The sequence below is a fragment of the Oncorhynchus masou genome, chromosome 10 (assembly GCF_036934945.1).
Source record: "Oncorhynchus masou masou isolate Uvic2021 chromosome 10, UVic_Omas_1.1, whole genome shotgun sequence".
Classification (NCBI taxonomy): domain Eukaryota; kingdom Metazoa; phylum Chordata; class Actinopteri; order Salmoniformes; family Salmonidae; genus Oncorhynchus; species Oncorhynchus masou.
In genome coordinates, this window is record NC_088221.1 from 13,931,083 (window position 1) to 13,949,584 (window position 18,502).

At 42.5% G+C, this 18,502-nt stretch overlaps 1 protein-coding gene across 1 annotated transcript in view; it reads left to right on the forward strand.

Annotated features, from left to right (window-relative positions):
* The window catches only part of LOC135547180 (sodium-driven chloride bicarbonate exchanger-like), a 38,604-nt gene that overhangs the window by 12,654 nt on the left and 7,448 nt on the right, over positions 1-18,502 (forward strand). The window contains exons 5-19 of the mRNA XM_064975937.1: positions 810-970; positions 1,416-1,598; positions 4,391-4,482; positions 7,575-7,732; positions 8,037-8,124; positions 8,221-8,367; positions 8,489-8,583; positions 9,701-9,875; positions 10,891-11,024; positions 11,936-12,181; positions 12,980-13,085; positions 16,542-16,703; positions 17,140-17,253; positions 17,375-17,536; positions 17,971-18,222. Coding sequence (XP_064832009.1) covers positions 810-970; positions 1,416-1,598; positions 4,391-4,482; positions 7,575-7,732; positions 8,037-8,124; positions 8,221-8,367; positions 8,489-8,583; positions 9,701-9,875; positions 10,891-11,024; positions 11,936-12,181; positions 12,980-13,085; positions 16,542-16,703; positions 17,140-17,253; positions 17,375-17,536; positions 17,971-18,222 — 2,275 coding nt within the window. The remainder of the gene's footprint in view (positions 1-809; positions 971-1,415; positions 1,599-4,390; positions 4,483-7,574; positions 7,733-8,036; positions 8,125-8,220; positions 8,368-8,488; positions 8,584-9,700; positions 9,876-10,890; positions 11,025-11,935; positions 12,182-12,979; positions 13,086-16,541; positions 16,704-17,139; positions 17,254-17,374; positions 17,537-17,970; positions 18,223-18,502) is intronic.

The window sequence follows — 18,502 nt, forward strand, 5'->3', positions numbered from 1 at the left end:
CCAATGACACATCCTAGGGATTCCATGTTGGTCCATGGGTTGATTTTTAATCATGCAAAGTGATGGAATTGATATATATGATATGATTGATTTATTTATCATTTTATTCTCTGTGATAATATCCTAATGCCCAAAACTGTTACCTGAAAGAGTCAACGTTACATAAGGAGGGATTGTAGACCTTGGGGACGGATGGGCTAAGTAAAGCTCTGATTATAAAGTCTGGTGCATGAAGTCTGGTGCATGAGTACGAGGGAGCCCAGATTTAAAGGGAAACTAACCCTTGTCTACTTGTAGTAAAAATGTCTGTACCTCTACTTATAATCAACAAGCATAAGGTCTGGACTGGATAAATATCCTGTTGTGCACACTACACTACAATACTTTCTGTCACGTTGATATTGACTGATGCACCTTTACATGGATTGTCAGGCAGTCAGTCTCTTCCATAGCATAGACATATTCCTTTTGTGTTTTTAAAGCAAATCAGAGATCCAAACATCCTTTCATATTGGTTTTTAGACAGGACAGGGGGCAGACAATTAAGAAGGCATGACTGGTAGGGAGGGCACAGACTGCAGCAGCCGGACCAAGGTTCGAACCCCATCACTGAGGGGCATGGTCCGGAGTCGAGTGCATTACCGCTTGACCAGACTCCGGCACAGCATCAGTACGTTCTTGGTGTTCCCGTCTGTGTAAGCTGAGCTCTATCAGTACAGGGCTTCCAGATGGCTGGACAGCTGGCTGTCATCTATCCCCTAGTCCCCTGGAACAGTTTGACTGAAACTGGGCCTCTGTCCCTCATACAGGTGGCTGAAGTTTGAAGAGGACGTGGAGGATGGAGGAGAGCGCTGGAGTAAGCCCTACGTGGCCACGCTGTCCCTGCACAGCCTGTTCGAGTTGCGCAGCTGCATCCTCACAGGCATCGTGCTGCTAGACATGAGGGCCAGCTCCGTGGAGGAGGTAGCAGGTATTGTACAGTAGAGCAGCGGTTCCCAACCTTTTCCTTTCAGGGGACCATCAAGTCACAGTCAACATTTCTGGATGACCACCATTAACTGAGTCACGGAATGTAGAGTCAATTTGATCAGGGAATGTAACAGATTAAAGGCAGATTATTACAGATGGATGTTTGTTGAACAATTTGCATTGTGAAAAGTAATGTCTGCGGACCACAGGTTGAAAATCACCTCTGTGGTGCTGAGTGATATCTGGAACTACCGCATACGCCTGCGTTGTATTCATTAGTGCATACCGTAGAGAAACGTTTTGCAACATAACGTTTTGTTCCTAGTGACAATTACCCTGTTCTATGATCTTCATTTCAATCTTTAATTGTAAGCATTGTAATCAGAATGTTATAGATGGTTTCCTAATTGCTGTCGAACTGTTGACTGTGTGGTCCTGTTTGTCAGACATGGTGTTGGACCAGCAGGAGACCGTGGGTCCTCTGGGGGACGAGGTGAGGAGGAAGGTGAGAGAGTCCCTCCTCAAGCAGCACCACCACCAGAACCAGAAGAAGCTGGCCAACCGCATCCCCATTGTACGCTCCTTCGCTGACAAGAAGCAGTCCGAGCCCCAGTCCATGGACAAGAACGGTGAGTAGCAGGCAGCTCTCTGCTCAAGTAAGTAGCAACAATCATCTTAAGAAGATATTTGAAAAGTTCTTATCTAATTTAATCCAGCCAGTCCCTGGATCTAAAACCTGAAATTCACTCTTTTCATTTGATCTTATATTTTCTGTCCTCATATTTAGCCTCACATTGAAGTGTTTTCTCAGGACAACCAGGGCTACAAGAAGAACACAAAATTGACATAAGAAGTTGGCAATCTTGAGTTTTATTGACAAATTGTTAATAAAAAAATAAGGTCTGTCAAGCAAAAACCTGATAGTACAGAAATTGGAAATTAATATACAACCAGTCAGTGACAACTGTGTGGAGTTCGGAGTTTGTGACAGAAACAATGTGAGGTTATTAGAATATTATATAATCTATGTCCTGGCCGGAATTTGTCCTTGAACTTGAAATGAGGGAAATAAACATTAATATCCACAAGATGAGTGTCTGAAATACATCTGAGAGATATAGGAAAGATTGAGGAAACACTAGGCAAGATCGCAATGCAATAATTGAATATGAAGCGTTTTCGAGTCTCGCGAGTCTCGCAAACCTCTAGTTCAGCCCCCGTCAATCGCACAGACTAATGGTTGGCATCAGTGGATGCAGAAGAAATAGACAAATCTGATGCCAACAATGAACTACAGAAGTCTTTAGCTCAAACACATAATGTTTAAGAGGGTATGGAAGCACTAAAATATTGCAGAAGATGTGTGGGATTTAAGGATAGTTCTTAGGAATTGCACCTAAGAACTATCTAATGAACTTCTTATTTTTCTTTTAAGAAAAATCCTTGATTTTTTTCTTCAAAAATGTTTGGTGAAACCTGGGCCCTGGTGCATTCAGAAGTGTTTCAGTTCTCATCACTTTTTACCTCTGGTCACAGCAACTTTAAAATTGGAAATAGTCTTGTAAGTAGTGGTTTCAATCATCCCATGTGGATAACTTTCTCATTCTACATTACATTGTCCATATTTTACCTTGTGTTCAGTGTTCAGTGTGTCTCTCTTCTCTTGTTTCCTTGTGTGTGTCTGTATATGTGGATGAATGTGTGTATGTGTGTCTGGCAGGTGGTCCATCACTCTGTTCTACCCTTAAGTCCTCCTTCTGGTGCTCATTTATGGCAGCGGGGTCTTGCAGTGAAAGGCAGGTCTCATCCTGCACCCCACGGCCACTGTGTTGTCCCCAGTGTGTCTCCTCCTCCATCTCCTCTCCACTCCTGACCTCATCCACCACCCGCCACCCTCCAGCCACTCCACACACAGGCCCCAGGCCCCAGAAACAGGGCCTCAGACCCCAGTCTGATATCCATCCCGTGGACAAGGCGGATGACCCAGACCCAGGCCACTCTTAAACCTTGACAGGACCTTTCTCTACTGCTAGCACATCCTAAAACATAACTTGTGAAGGTTGCTAATTTCAAAGTTGTTTCTGTCAATAGCAGTTAGAGGTTGTGCTTTGTGCTTCAGGTCATTTAACGAAGAGTCAGTTAGTGTATAGTGTAGACAACAACTCATATCATATGAGCCGTACATTGTAAATGTATGCCATTGATCACAATGAGACATCAGTGACAGTTATTAGGCATATTTATCAAGTCGCTGTACATATCATGAACATTAACATCGACTATACATTGAGTTATATGTTTTTAATATCAGAATTGAAAATATAGAGATACGGTGTGATCAGTGTAGAAGATGTGGACAGAGAAACATTCCGAAGAGAAAAGACCCTGAGCAGCAGGGTTCACTGATAACAAGGAATGACCTTATTCAGAATGTCCATCACCTTTTACAGGAATTAAGTTTCGAGAAGCAAGTTTGCCAGCATTCAACATGGCAATTTTGATACACGAAGACCACCCGAAACCCTTTTAGCGAGTCACTCTCTGCTGTAATTTTATTCAGAGTGGTGTGACACAGGCATATTCATTTAGGTAGAGTGTTTATCCAAAAGCTAAATTAAAGAGCGGCAAACAGCGAGTGTGGGACTAATTAACAAAACCAGGGCCATGTTAGTGAGGGCACCCTCCTACTCACTGCAAGTAATGCCATTTAAAGCTAAAGAGGCTGTGGTGTTTCTTCATGGGCAGCCAGCTTGGTAAATTGCTTGAGGCTTCTCTCGTTGAGTTCATGTGGAACTATGAGTCAAAATGAATCATTGCAAGGCATGCTTTTATTTCTGATTATTTCGATTTGTTATGCATCTGATAGTTTTTGCTGGCTTGTGAACGGATCAAACACTGAAATTAGTATTAATCTGTGCCCTCTCACAAATAAAAAGTAATCCTTTTTAAATCCTTTTGCTCTACTCTGGCAGCTGTGGGCTAATTTCCTGTTTGCATCAGTCAGTCTCCTTGACACAATGATAATGCTAAAATGATCATGCTGAAATCCTAATGGACAAGCTTTGCCCACCCATCCTCACCAAGGCCATCCATGACTCCCATCCTCCCCCCTGCAGCCAATCTTAGGCTTTATCTTCAGTCCTCTCTTGGGATCTGCACTAAATAAGGGTACTTTGCCAATGTCTGATAAATCCCAGATTACATCACCATTACAGTGCAAATCTATAGATATCTAAAGCACTGTTGGTCATTTTGGTATCCCAAGAGTGCTCTCTCTCTCTCTCTCTCTCTCCCTCCCTCTCTGTGAGACGCTGTGCTTTATTACCATTGGCACCTGCACTGCTGTGAAACCTTGATGTTGGTCTGACATAGAGGGCTCAGTAGTTGACTTATTGGACTCCTTCCTCTCTTTTTGTTCCAGGTCAGGTGATTCCTCCCCAGACCTCTCTACCCATCCCCAATGATGGCAAAGCTGATGTCAGCAGAGAGAACAGTGCTGTGGACTTCAGTAAGGTACAGTAAGACATTCTGGGCCCGTATTCTCAAAGAATCTCAGAGTAAGAGTGCTGATCTAGGATCAGGTCCCTCCCTCCCATTCATTATGATTTAAAAGGCCAAACTGATCCTAGATCAGCACTCCAACTCTGAGACACTTTATGAATATAGGCCTTGAACTCACTAACGTACCACACTGCCACATACTGCACTTAACACACCAGCTGTTGCAGTTGACGGGTGTATGAACGTTAAAAATAATCTGTTCCATTTTCATTTGTTTGTACTTGTTGCTTTTTTGATCCACAAAAGTCCTCTTTTTGTGGATTAGGATTTAAGCCATTATAACCACTCTATAGCAAAACAGTCATCTCACCAACACTGCCATTAGCACTGTAGATTAGACTGGGACAACAGCAGTCTCACTTACCTCTAAATCCTAACCTTTTGTCAGTAACCATTTGTCTGTGACCTGATAGCAAAGTATCAGAGCCTTTTGTTCTTGTTCTGAGAATGTATTTAAGACTGTCTAATGTGGTTGAATAAAGCCATAAATAAAATGCAACCAAATATTTTTTGGGACAAAGAAGCTTAATAGAGAGTGTTCTACGGATGTTCTAGATTTAACATGCCTATTTAACATACTTAGGCCTGTCTTTGAACTGTACACTTTAACAATAGCACCTTTATTCAAATCAAAATCAAATCAAATGTATTTATATAGCCCTTCGTACATCAGCTGATATCTCAAAGTGCTGTACAGAAACCCAGCTTAAAACCCCAAACAGCAAGCAATGCAGGTGTTGGAGCACGGTGGCTAGGAAAAACTCCCTAGAAAGGTCAAAACCTAGGAAGAAACCTAGAGAGGAACCAGGCTATGAGGGGTAGCCAGTCCTCTTCTGGCTGTGCCGGGTGGAGATTATAACAGAACATGGCCAAGATATTCAAATGTGAACAGGTCATGATTCCATAGCCGCAGGCAGAACAGTTGAAACTGGAGCAGCAGCACGGCCAGGTGGACTGGGGACAGCAAGGAGTCATCATGCCAGGTAGTCCTGAGGCATGGTCCTAGGGCTCAGGTCCTCCGAGAGAGAGAAGAGAAAGAGAGAATTAGAGAGAGCATATTTAAATTCACACAGGACACCGGATAAGACAGGAGAAGTACTCCAGATATAACAAACTGACCCTAGACCCTCGACAAACTACTGCAGCATAAATACTGGAGGCTGAGACAGGAGGGGTCAGGAGATACTGTGGCCCCATCCGAGGACACCCCCGGACAGGGCCAAACAGGAAGAATATAACCCCACCCACTTTGCCAAAGCACAGCCCCCACACCAGTAGAGGGATACCTTCAACCACCAACTTACCATCCTGAGACAAGGCCGAGTATAGCCCACGGCACAACCCAAGGGGGGGGCGCCAACCCCTACTAACCTCAGTATTGTGCCAGGGTTGATCTGGTGGTAGTGCCGCTGCTCACAGACCACACATTGCCCCTAGAGTATTGGGTTAAAACCCTGACTGTGTCACTTTCCATTCTATGTCCCTCTCCTCTATCCCCCTTCTCTCAATCAGTTCTTCACTGTATCTATCAATAACAAGTACAAATTACATAAATAATATATTTAACCTCAGTAACTGCTGCTCGTTCATATCCCTACTCTTCTGTCAGGGGATCGAAGCTCATGTTACACATTTATTGTCCTATAATATTATAAATAAAATGCAATTGCTAAGTTACTTCAATTTGCTACACATTCTTTAGGCTGCGCTTTTCTGATCCACTTCACTACAATATAGTTTGAGGCCTCGTTATTCTGTTAGCAGTGAGCCTGGAGTTTATAGCTAGGACTCCGATGCCCCTACTGCCTCTTCTTAAAGTTACCTCACTTCCATTTGACGCAGTGCGGCTCCATAGCAGGCAGACAGGATCACAGCAGAACAGAGACAGGAGGATCAGTTTGCAGGAAGCCAGGCAGGCTCAGGTCTGGATGGATGTGTCACTGCGGGGGCAGACAGTGTAACAACAAGGAGATGATAACCTCTGGAAATGTTATGTAAATGGAGATAGCACTTTAGACAGATTTATGGTATTCTTCTGTAATAGTTTATTAGAAAAAACATGTTCATATGTATGTTATGATGGTTATGTTATGAAATAGGATCCAGTTGGCCAATCTATGTCTAGCTATTAACAGGAAATGCACTATTATCACACACAGGGTTACATAATTCTGGTAAGTATCCCATAATTCCTAGATTTTACAGAAATCCTGGTTGGACGATTCCAGGAATCAGGAGAAAACTAGCAGGCAATCCAGAAAACCAGGGAATTTGAGGAAAGTTACCAGAATTTTGTATCCCTAGTCACACATTTTCAGTAGAGTTATTTTTGTTTTTAGAATATATTTCAGATGTTCTGCTTTTCTTTACCTATTTATTATGGGTTGCACCTTCATCACTCGGTTACGTCATGCCATTGTTATGAGCATTCTTACAACACCTGCGCCATTAAGGCGACTGGTGCCCACACATAACAGGGACTAATGACTGTTTCGTTAAAATTACACTAACCTCGATATATGATGACATTGCTAAAGTGGGCAAATTATTAGAAGGAAACAACGTTGGCATGATTATGATGTGGTCAAATTTACTTTAGAGAGATGGCAATGTTGCCATTAGCTATCGAAGTTTGTCAAAAATAGCTAGCAATGGTAATGTCAACTAGATAAAATTCGGTGCTGTCCCCTCAATTCTAGCTAGCTAACTAAAGTTATACTGCATCTAAAGTCAATCTGGTGACAACACAATGATAACAAAAGGTTTCCCTACAATTGTTTTGCCTACTTTTGAAACGTCATCGTGTTTCCAAGCCACAGTAATGCACTGTAGTGCCCACTGACAATGCATTGAGTAGAATTCTCAGTTGGGCATCAGTCTTAAAACAAATATTCAAAACAATATTGTGACGAAACGTGCCATCCATGAATACTCTTCTTTTGAATTGAGGAGTTGAGATACTAATACAGTAAAATGCTATATTAAGACTTCAGTCGTAAAATGCTCCACTAAACGTTGGCATATTCTATCCTGTGTCCATCTAGATAGACCTCCATTTCATGAAGAAGATTCCCCCGGGAGCGGAAGCGTCCAATGTGTTGGTGGGTGAGGCGGAGTTCCTAGACAAGCCTGTGGTGGCGTTTGTACGTCTCTCACCTGCAGTCATGCTCAACGGGCTGGCTGAGGTCCCCATCGTTACCAGGTTAGTAACACTATGACCCCCAATTAACGTTGCAGTATTCCCGTAACTCTCCCAAAATTCCCAGGATTTATTGAAATCCCGGATGGAATATTCCTGGAATCAGGAGAAAATAAGCAGGACATCTGGGAATTCTCCAACCAGGATTTCTGGAAGCCTGGGATTTATTTTTAAAGTTACGGAAATTTCACAACCCTACCTTCTATAAGTCTGTAACTATGGTCTTCTGTCTATGACTAACACTATGCCCTCCTTAGTCATTTTTGGGCTGACCCTCAACTGTCTCTACACCGCTCTGTTTTTTTAGGTTCTTGTTCATTCTACTAGGGCCTCTTGGGAAAGGGCCACAGTACCATGAGATTGGCCGATCCATCGCAACACTAATGACAGACGAGGTAAAACAGCCTCTCCGATAATGAACATAGCTGTTTCGCATGACTGAATTAACATGTCAATTCATGACGGAATTTATTCTTGTTCTTCGTTCCAAGGTTTTCCATGATGTTGCCTACAAAGCGAAGGACCGCAATGATCTGATTGCTGGAATTGATGAGTTCCTGGACCAAGTTACTGTCCTGCCACCAGGGGAGTGGGATCCTTCTATACGAATAGAGCCACCCAAAAATGTGCCGTCTCAGGTAAGTTGAAGCCTTTTCTTTAACAAGTCTGTCATCAGCAGACATACAAATCACAGCATTGTCTTTCATTCAACAACAAAAAAATGAAAGAAATAACAGATAAGTGTTCTTTGAATAACAGGAGAAGAGGAAGATTGCAGCACAGACCGGCACAGACCTAGGTGATGAAGAGGAGCACGAGGGACATGGTGGTCCGGAGCTGCAGCGGACAGGACGGTAGGTGAGGCGGGGCAGCCTGGTGCTCAGAGAGTGTGAGTGTATGTGGTCGTGGTTGTGTATTAAGAAATAACGATAGATTCAAAGTAACCAGGTTTTTCACCTATTTTAAAAAAAAACATCTATGGATCCTTGGACAGAGGACAGGATGCCATTGCATGCAGTTCATTTTAGGTGTGAACGAAAGTCATGCAATGGTTGCCATACGCTCTTAGAATAAAGGTACGATTAGGGCACAGTGTTGTTCCATGGGGTACAAAAGATCAAAATACACATAATGTACTTACAGAGGTACACATATGATCTCACATGGTACTGTCCGGTACCTTTAAGGGTATATGTGAAGACAATCTAGTATAATGGTACATTTGTGTACACAACATTTTGAATAGAAAGGTATAATTATTGGAGGTGTGGCTTAGTGGGGGAGTGGCTTTCAGTTAGTTATTTTTGCCACCCGTGAGGGGAAAATTTGCCTATAGTCTGTTAATTCAAGTTTGAGCATGGCCTATAAGGGTACAATTATGTACCTATAACTAATAGTACAATTGATGTACCTTATAGTGTACAACTATAGTGACAAGCGTTTGAACCATTTTAAGTACAATTTGCAACCTCAGAGTGTAGCAACCTATTGATGGGTTCCTAAATGCCTGGTCTATATTCTTCCGCATGAGCTCATGCTAAGTCATCCTCATTACTCTCTCTACAGTATTTCATGCTCATTAAGTAGTGTGAGGAGTACATCAAGTTTAAAAAAAAATGTATAAAAAGGCTCCAACTGTAAAATCCACACTTCCCCACGTGACAGCATATTACCTATGCGGTTGGATGTGGATTTGAAATGCAGGCAGTTGTAAGGAGGTTAGTTTCAATGTGAGCATCACAAGAGATTAAATAAATGACCATTATATAAAATAAAATCATTTGATCTGTGCTGGTATTAGATATACAGTAGGTGTTCTGTGTCTTTGTTGATAGAGCATGGAGCTTGCAAAACAAGGATGGTGGGTTTCGACTCCTACTGGAGCCACCTAAACGTGTACGCACACAATAATATTAGTCATTTTGGATGAAAGCGTCTGCTTCATGGCTTATGTTATCATTATGTTTACAGATTATTTGGTGGTCTCTTGATGGACATCAAACGCAAGGCGCCCCACTACCTGTCCGACTACACAGACGGTCTCAGCCTGCAGTGCTTGGCCTCCTTCCTCTTCCTGTACTGTGCTTGCATGTCACCTGTCATCACGTTCGGTGGTTTACTGGGAGAGGCAACAGAAGGACGCATAGTAAGACACCATGGGTTTCATCCCAAATGGCTCCCTCTATTCCTTACATAGTGCACTACTTTTGTGACCTGGTCAAAAGTAATGCACTATATAGGGAATAGCATTCCATTTAGGATGCAGCCCATCCCGATCAAGTACACAGTAATAGAATAATAAACGGCTTCGACATTTATTGAGAGATTTCTCTTGCTCATAAATGTTATCTACGCTGTAAAACCAATTCTGTCTGCTCAAACATTTTGAGGAAACCAATTACCTAAAAAAAAAATTAGTTAAGAAGATTAAATAGCTGAAGTGAGCAGTACTACCTCCATATAAGTAACACAAATGCATTTTTTGTTTATTGTTGTAAGGTATACTTAAATTCAACGCCCCCACATGGGCACATCAGTCCTGCAAGTAGGGTTGCAAAATTCCACAAGCTTTCCCAAATATTTGTTCAGGTATCTTCCAACTAGGTGTTCTGGAAAACCCTGGGACATTTAGCAGAATTATGCAACCCTCACTGTAAATCACAATCTGTTGGCTTGCAAAGTGATGTGTAATTCCTATTGGAACCTAGCCAGCATTAAGCTATCCAACAGTTTACATTTGTATTCACCCGTAACCAGCATTCATAACGACTGCCAGGGTCAAGAACTGTGGTGGGGAAACTACCTAAGCCATTTAAACTGGAACAACCATTTCAGTAACGGGATGTAAAAATTCAATGATCGGATAAGTTTCTAAAAAATATTTGTGTAGCTAAACATTTAATCAATCAATCTGCAAAAATGCAGATGTTAAAAACAATTGCATAAAATCAACCTGCAAAAGAGCATGCAGGGATTTTTCATTTGATATTATACGTTTTTTTTTTAATGTAGTTGGTGTGACTCCTCATTTAGATTTGAGTCAGTACCACATTAACATTTTAAGTAATAATGACTTCATTGAGTTTGAGTACAACTTACTAGAAGTATTTGAGTTAAAACTGCCTTGGGGTTTACAGTGTATGTTTCTTTGTGTCCCGCAGAGTGCAATTGAATCACTGTTTGGCGCCTCAATGACAGGAATAGCTTATTCCCTCTTTGCTGGCCAGCCACTCACCATATTGGGCAGCACAGGGCCTGTGCTGGTGTTTGAGAAGATATTGTACAAATTCTGCAAGTAAGTTTGTTGACAACAGTATAGTTGTATTGTTATATATAGTTATAATTACATATACAGTAGTATAACGCTATGGGCCCACATGATTAATAATCTCTATGTATTGTCTATAGCACTCTTACCATTTCTGTACTCACATCTCTGTGTTGTGGAAAATTCGATCCAAAGATTAAGGCAGAGATATAATATAATATAATGATATCATAGAAACATTTTTAATACAAGGAGCTGGAGGGGAGATCCACCTCTGATTTCACAGGGAAGAGCTCAAATAATAAATGGTTACATGCCCCTTATATAGTGGGAGGTGATAATACAATCATATTGTTACCCAACAGCTCTTTCAATACAAGCAACAGTTCTGGAACACAGTGGCTTTGTGTTAGCGTGCAGACATACCAGGAGTCTGTGAAAGGCATGACATCACAGTCCAACACCGAACATATCCCTTGAGAAGTTACAACAGCTCACCCCAAATTCTGCCACCACATCTGATAATGTGCGATTTGATTGCGTGATGATCATCCGTCCCTATAACAATAGTTAAGGTCACATACTGATGGAGGATGACCGGATGTCATATACAGTACTGCCATAGTACATTGATCATTTGTTTTAATGTTCTATACGGCTTTAAGTAGTATTAAAATACCATTGTGGTAATGACAACCTCAGATCCCATATCCTGCAGATAGATCAGAGAGGAGGTTAAAACCTCAGATGTTGTCAAAATAATTTACGAAATGTTAGTGCTGCAGTGGCAGTGATTTTTCTTCCGGTGCTGTGCATGCACTGTACTGTGAAGGATCTATGTGTTTTTTAATTGAGCTGCCCTTTTTGGGACTTCCTGAATAAATAAGATTACATTTACAAATATAAAATGAAAGGGATGTTTTGCACTCTGTCCTCAGGGAGTATGGATTATCCTACCTCTCACTGAGAACCTGTATAGGGCTGTGGACAGCATTCCTCTGTCTGCTCCTGGTGGCCACAGATGCCAGCTCCCTGGTCTGTTACATCACACGATTCACAGAGGAGGCCTTCGCCTCGCTCATCTGCATCATCTTCATCTACGAGGCCTTGGAGAAACTCATCCACCTGGGGGAACACTACCCCATCAACATGAACAACAACCTGGACAAACTCACACGATACTCGTAAGTGTGCACTCACTCCATTGAATCAAATCAACATTTATTGATTGCATACACAGATTTGCAGGTGTTATAGCAGGTGCAGCGAAAATGCTTGTGGTACTAACTCCAACAGTGCAATAGAACGTCTCGCAAGTACAATTGTTTTTTTTTTTTACTAATTGTTTTTTTTTTATGAAAAATGAAATAAAAAATTGACAGAACGGGTCCAATTAATAATCCTGAGAACATACTGTATATTAGAGTGAGCATGTGTCAGAAGCAGAATATAAATACGTGGTGTGTATAGACAGTGTATCATTTGGATATAAATTGGTATGTACAGTAGTAGGTATATTAGGATGGGCTATGTCGAGAATACAGTATAAATACACAGTGAGTAAACAACAGTATATAAAAAGAGTATTAGGTGACCAGCGTTCAATGACTCTCTATATACAGTACATGGCACATTAGTCTCAAACTGCAGGGCAGATTCCCAGGTGGCTAGGGATGACCTGAAGGTAGAAGCTGTTATTGTGGTTATTCAGTCTCTCTTTGATGCATCTGTACCATCTCTTTCTGCTAGAAGGTAGAGTGAACAGACCGTCACGGTTCGCTGAGGTCCTTGATCATCTTCTTGGCCTCTTAAACTGCACCTTAATCAAAGAACTAGGCATAATCTGTGTCAAGCAAACCGTCCCTTAGAGTTCAGAATGACAGCAACATCTTAACTTGTGTTTGAAAGAAGTCCTGCATAGCATTTGAGATGATCGTGATCGGTAAGGGATTTGATGGTGAAGTGTTCTGTTGTTTCCATAGGTGTTCATGTGTTGAACCTCCGGATCCCAGTAATGCCACCCTACGGTACTGGGAGCAGAACAACATTACTGCTTCGGAGATCTATTGGGAGGCACTTGAGGTCAAGGTAGTGTATCAGAGGATGTGGCATAATTTGTTGATAGGATCAAGTTAAATTAGGAAGATGATGGATACTGTAAATAGAACCCATGGTTAGTCTTGTGGTTTTTCCAGGTTTTGTCACATGTTGAGGATAAACGTTTTACTCTACACACAAAAGGAAATGTTGTATTGTATTTTTGTTTAAGCAGCACACCCCCAGCATGATGGTAGAGACCAAAAAAGAGCACATTTAGGTTGTTCCACACAAAGTGGCAGGCTCTCCCAGATGGAGCTGGCCCAGTGCAGGGGATTAAGGACATGTGGGCTGGATTACTCTGGATTACCCCATGACAAATCATGAAAACACATTTTTAGTATTAATTTAACTTTTTTGTGGACAAGCATGCTCTTATCCCAGCAGGACCCTGGGGTCAATTCCATTTAAATGTAGGATGTTCCAATTCCATTAAATGCTCTGCGAATTTTTTTAAATTGTAATTTTCAGTTCATTCAAATCAAATCAAATTGTATTGGTCACATACACATATTTAGCAGATGTTATTGCGGATGTAGCAAAATGCTTGTGTTCCCAGCTTCAATAGTGCTCCCTGGTGCACAACTGAGCAAGAGGACAAGTACATTAGGGTGTCTAGTTTGAGAAACAGACGCCTCTCAAGTCCTCTACGGCAGCTTCATTAAATAGTACCTGCAAAACACCAGTCTCAACGTCAACAGTGAAGAGGCGACTCCGGGATGCTGGCCTTCTAGGCAGAGTTCCTCTGTCCAGTGTCTGTGTTCTTTTGCCTATCTTAATCTTTTATTTTTATTGACCAGTCTGAGATATGGCTTTTTCTTTGCAACTGCCTAGAAGGCCAGCATCCCGGAGTCGCCTCTTCACTGTTGACGTTGAGACTGGTGTTAATATGCGGGTGCTATTTAACGGTGCTGCCAGTTGAGGCATCTGTTTCTCAAACTAGACTCTCTAATGTACTTGTCCTCTTGCTTAGTTGTGCACCAGGGCCTCCCACACCTCTTTCTATTCTGGTTAGAGCCAGTTTGTACTGTTCTGTGAAGGGGTAGTACACAGCGTTGTACGAGATCTTCAGTTTCTTGGCAGTTTCTCGCATGGAATAGCCTTCATTTCTCAGAACAAGAATAGACTGATGAGTTTCAGAAGAAAGTTATTTGTTTCTAGCCATTTTGAGCCTGTAATCTAACCCACAAATGCTGATGCTCCAGATACTCTAAAGTCTAAAGGCCAGTTTTATTGCTTCTTTAATCAGAACAAAAGTTTTCAGCTGTGCTAACATAATTGCAAAAGGGTTTTCTAATGATCAATTAGCCTTTTGAAATGATAAACTTGGATTAGCTAACACAACGTGCCATTGGAACACAGGAGTGATGGTTGCTGATAACGCCTATGTATTACATACACTCAATTAGTATTTGTTAGCATTGCCTTTAAATTGTTTAAATTGGGTCAAACATTTCTGGTAGCCTTCCTCAAGCTTCTCACAATAAATTGGGTGAATTTTGGCCCATTTCTTCTGACAGAGCTGGTGTAACTGAGTCAGGTTTGTAGGTCTCATTGCTTTTTCAGTTCTGCCCACAAATTTTCTATAGGATTGAGTTCAGGGCTTTGTGATGGCCACTCCAATACATTGACTTTGTTGTCATTAAGCCATTTTGCCATTTGCGACAAAGCTTTAACTTCCTGACTGATGTCTTGAGATGTGGCTTTAATATATCCACATAATTTTACTTCCTCATGAGTGAAGTGCACCAGTCCCTCCTGCAGCAAAGCACCCCCACAACATGATGCTGCCACCCCCGTGCTTCACGGTTGGGATGGTGTTCTTCGGCTTGCAAGCCTCCCCCTTTTTCCTCCAAACATAACAATGGTCTTTATGGCCAAAGAGTTCTATTTTTGTTTCATCAGACCAGAGGACATTTCTCCAAAAAGTACAATCTTTGTCCCCATGTGCAGTTGCAAACCATAGTCTGGCTTTTTTATGGTGGGTTTGGAGCAGTGGCTCCTTCCTTGCTGAGCGACCTATCAGGTTATGTCGATATAAGACTTGTTTTACTGTGGATATAGATACTTTTGTATCTGTTTCCTCCAGCATCTTCACAAGGTCCTTTGCTGTTGTTCTGGGATTGATTTACACATTTCGTAGCAAAGTACATTCATCTCTAGGACACAGAACGCATCTCCTTCCTGAGCGGTATGATGGCTGCGTGGTCCCATGGTGTTTATACTTGCGTACTATTGTTTGTACAGATGAATGTGGTGCCTTCAGGCATTTGGAATTTGATCCCAAGGATGAACCAGACTTGTGGAGGTCTACATTTATTTTTCTTCGGTCTTGACTGATTTCTTTTGATTGTCCCATGATGTCAAGCAAAGAGGCACAGAATTTGAAGGAAGGCCTTGAAATACATCCACAGGTACACCTCCAATTGACTCAAATGATGTCAATTAGCCTATCAGAAGCTTCTAAAGCCATGACATCCTTTTCTGGAATTTTCCAAGCTGTTTAAAGGCACAGTGAACTTAGTGTCAACTTCTGACCCACTGGAATTGTGATACAGTGAATTATAAGTGAAATAATCTGTATGTAAACAATTGTTGGAAAAATTACTTGTGTCATGCACAAAGTTGATGTCCTAACTGACTTGCCAAAACTATAGTTTGTTTACAAGAAATTTGTGGAGTGGTTGAAAAACGAGTTTTAATGACTCCAACCTAAGTGTATGTAAACTTCCGACTTCAATTGTATATAGGGCAGCAGCCTCTAAGGTGCAGGGTTGAGTAGTCGGGTGGTAGCCGGCTAGTGATGGTTATTTACCAGTCTAAAGGACTTGGAATAGAAGCTGTTTTTCACTGTCTCGGTCTCATGTTTGATGCACCTGTAATGACCTTGCCTTCTGGATGATAGAGGGGCGAACAGGCTGTGGCTCGGGTGGTTGGTGTTAACACGCTTAAATGTCTCTCACTTCGGTCACGGAGAACGAGAGCCCACAGTCCTTGGGAGCGATCTGCGTCGGTGACACTGTGTTATCCTCAAAGCAGGCAAAGAAGGTGGTTAGCTTGTCTGGGAGCAAGACGTCGGTGTCCGCAACTTGGCTGGTTTTCCCTTTGTAATCCGTGATTGTCTGTAGACCTTGCCACATACGTCTCATGTCTGAGCCATTGAATTGCGACTCCACTTTGTCTCTGAACTGATGTTTTGCCTGTTTGATTGCCTATCGGAGGGAATATCTACACTGTTTGTATTCAACCATATTCCCAGTCACCTTACCATGATTAAATAGAATGGTTTGTGCTTTCAGTTTGGTTTGGGTAGGTTTTAATAGTCACATTTGGAACAACATCCCCTGTACACTCAGTCCCCTTGTCCGTATAAATTGACTGATTTGAAATGGAATTGACCCCAACCCTGTAATACAGGATGTTTTGAATGACCACCTGTTATTGCAGGGCTGCATAAAGAGGCGAGGGGAGTTTGTGGGCACCGCCTGTGGCCCTCATGGACCCTACATTCCAGATGTTCTCTTCTGGTCTGTCATTCTCTTCTTCTCCACTGTCTTCATGTCTGCTTTCCTCAAAGAGTTCAAGTTCAGCCGTTACTTCCCCACCAAGGTAAGGCAGCAGACCCAGTTCCTGCTGTAATCCCACTCATTTGTATCTGTTATGTGTTTGTCGACTGCAGACATGGTTTCTGTCATGCTCCTGAGTTTCATGGTGCAGTGGAGCACTCTAGTGGTCATATGTGAGTACTGTCTGAGTTTCTAATGGAGAAGTGTCCGCCTCCACCACTTCCTTTGGATTCTATTATGGATTCTATTATGGTTTCAGGCAGCACTTTTTCTCCCGTTGTCTGAACACAGAACCCCCGTTTTTTTCTTCAAGCCAAATGTGTGGCCCATGTGAGAATTGAATCAACAACCAAGGTGCTCTGTGTTTGATTTACCTGTGCAATCTGTGATTGACATAAGTAGTTTGATGTTGAACAATAATATAGATTTTTCCCCCATGCTAAAACCAGACAGTTGACATGCACCCCTCTCTTGCACAGTTGAGAGCCGTCATCAGTGACTTTGCTGTGTTCATCACCATCTTTACCATGGTCCTGGTGGACTATGTCTTAGGGGTCCCGTCTCCAAAACTAAAAGTCCCCAGTGTGTTTAAGGTGAGGTAGATAACAAGATATTACCATGTGATTCCGCATTTTTAACTCAAGATACTCTACACTATGAACAGTCGCCATGCTATGTCGATGCAATATTTACCAAGAACCTAAATCCTTGCAGCCGACCAGAGATGACCGTGGTTGGTTGATCAGCCCGTTAGGCGGAAACCCTTGGTGGACCACCTTAGTGACGGTGATCCCTGCTCTGCTCTGCACCATCCTCATCTTCATGGACCAGCAGATCACCGCGGTCATCATCAACAGGAAGGAGCACAAACTAAAGGTACTGTCGACCAGTGCTTCCCAAAGTCGGCCCTTGTCCGAGCACCACACAGCTGATTCAAATAACTAAACTCATTATCAAGCTTTGATTATTTGAATCAGCTGTGTAGTGCTAAAAACCAAAAGGTGCACCCCAGGGCCGAGTTTGGGAAACCGTGTAGTAGGCTACTGGAATGGGGAGGCTCAGATCATCTGGGAGGCTTTGTATACCATAGCCTGACCGTTACCTGTTTGGTACTGGTTGTTGACATGGATTAAAGAAGCCCCCTTCAGAAGTCTTTTAAAAAAAAAATCATTGCAGAGTAGTCAACATTTTGACAGTGGAGCACTCCTGTAAACATCATTTCTTGAAACATTCCATTTGAAAGTGTTGCCATTCCTAAGTATTGAGTAGTGCATTCTCAGTTGTGCTGTATTGTCTATCAATTCCCACAGAAAGGCTGTGGGTACCATCTGGATCTGTTTGTGGTGGGCATCATGCTGGGGGTGTGCTCCATCATGGGGCTGCCCTGGTTCGTGGCTGCCACCGTGCTCTCCATCTCCCACGTCAACAGTCTGAAGCTGGAGTCGGAGTGCTCGGCCCCCGGGGAACAGCCCAAATTCCTGGGCATCCGGGAGCAGCGCTTCACCGGCCTCATGATCTTCCTGCTCATGGGCTGCTCCGTCTTCATGACCTCTGTGCTCAAGGTCAGATAGCTTCTCTGAGCTCATATTGTTTTGGCCCTAGCCTCCGGGCTGTCCAAAGGCTTTTCCTATCACAGTGTAATATACAGTGCATTCGGAAAGTATTCAGACTCCTTCACGTTTCCACATGTTGTTACTTTACAGACTTATTCTAAGATTGATTAAATCCTTTCCCCCCCTCATCAATCTATGGATGGGGAGCGTCGCTGCACAGCTATTTTCAGGTCTCTCCAGAGATTAGGTTTAAGTCCGGGCTCTGGCTGGGCCACTCAAGGACATTCAG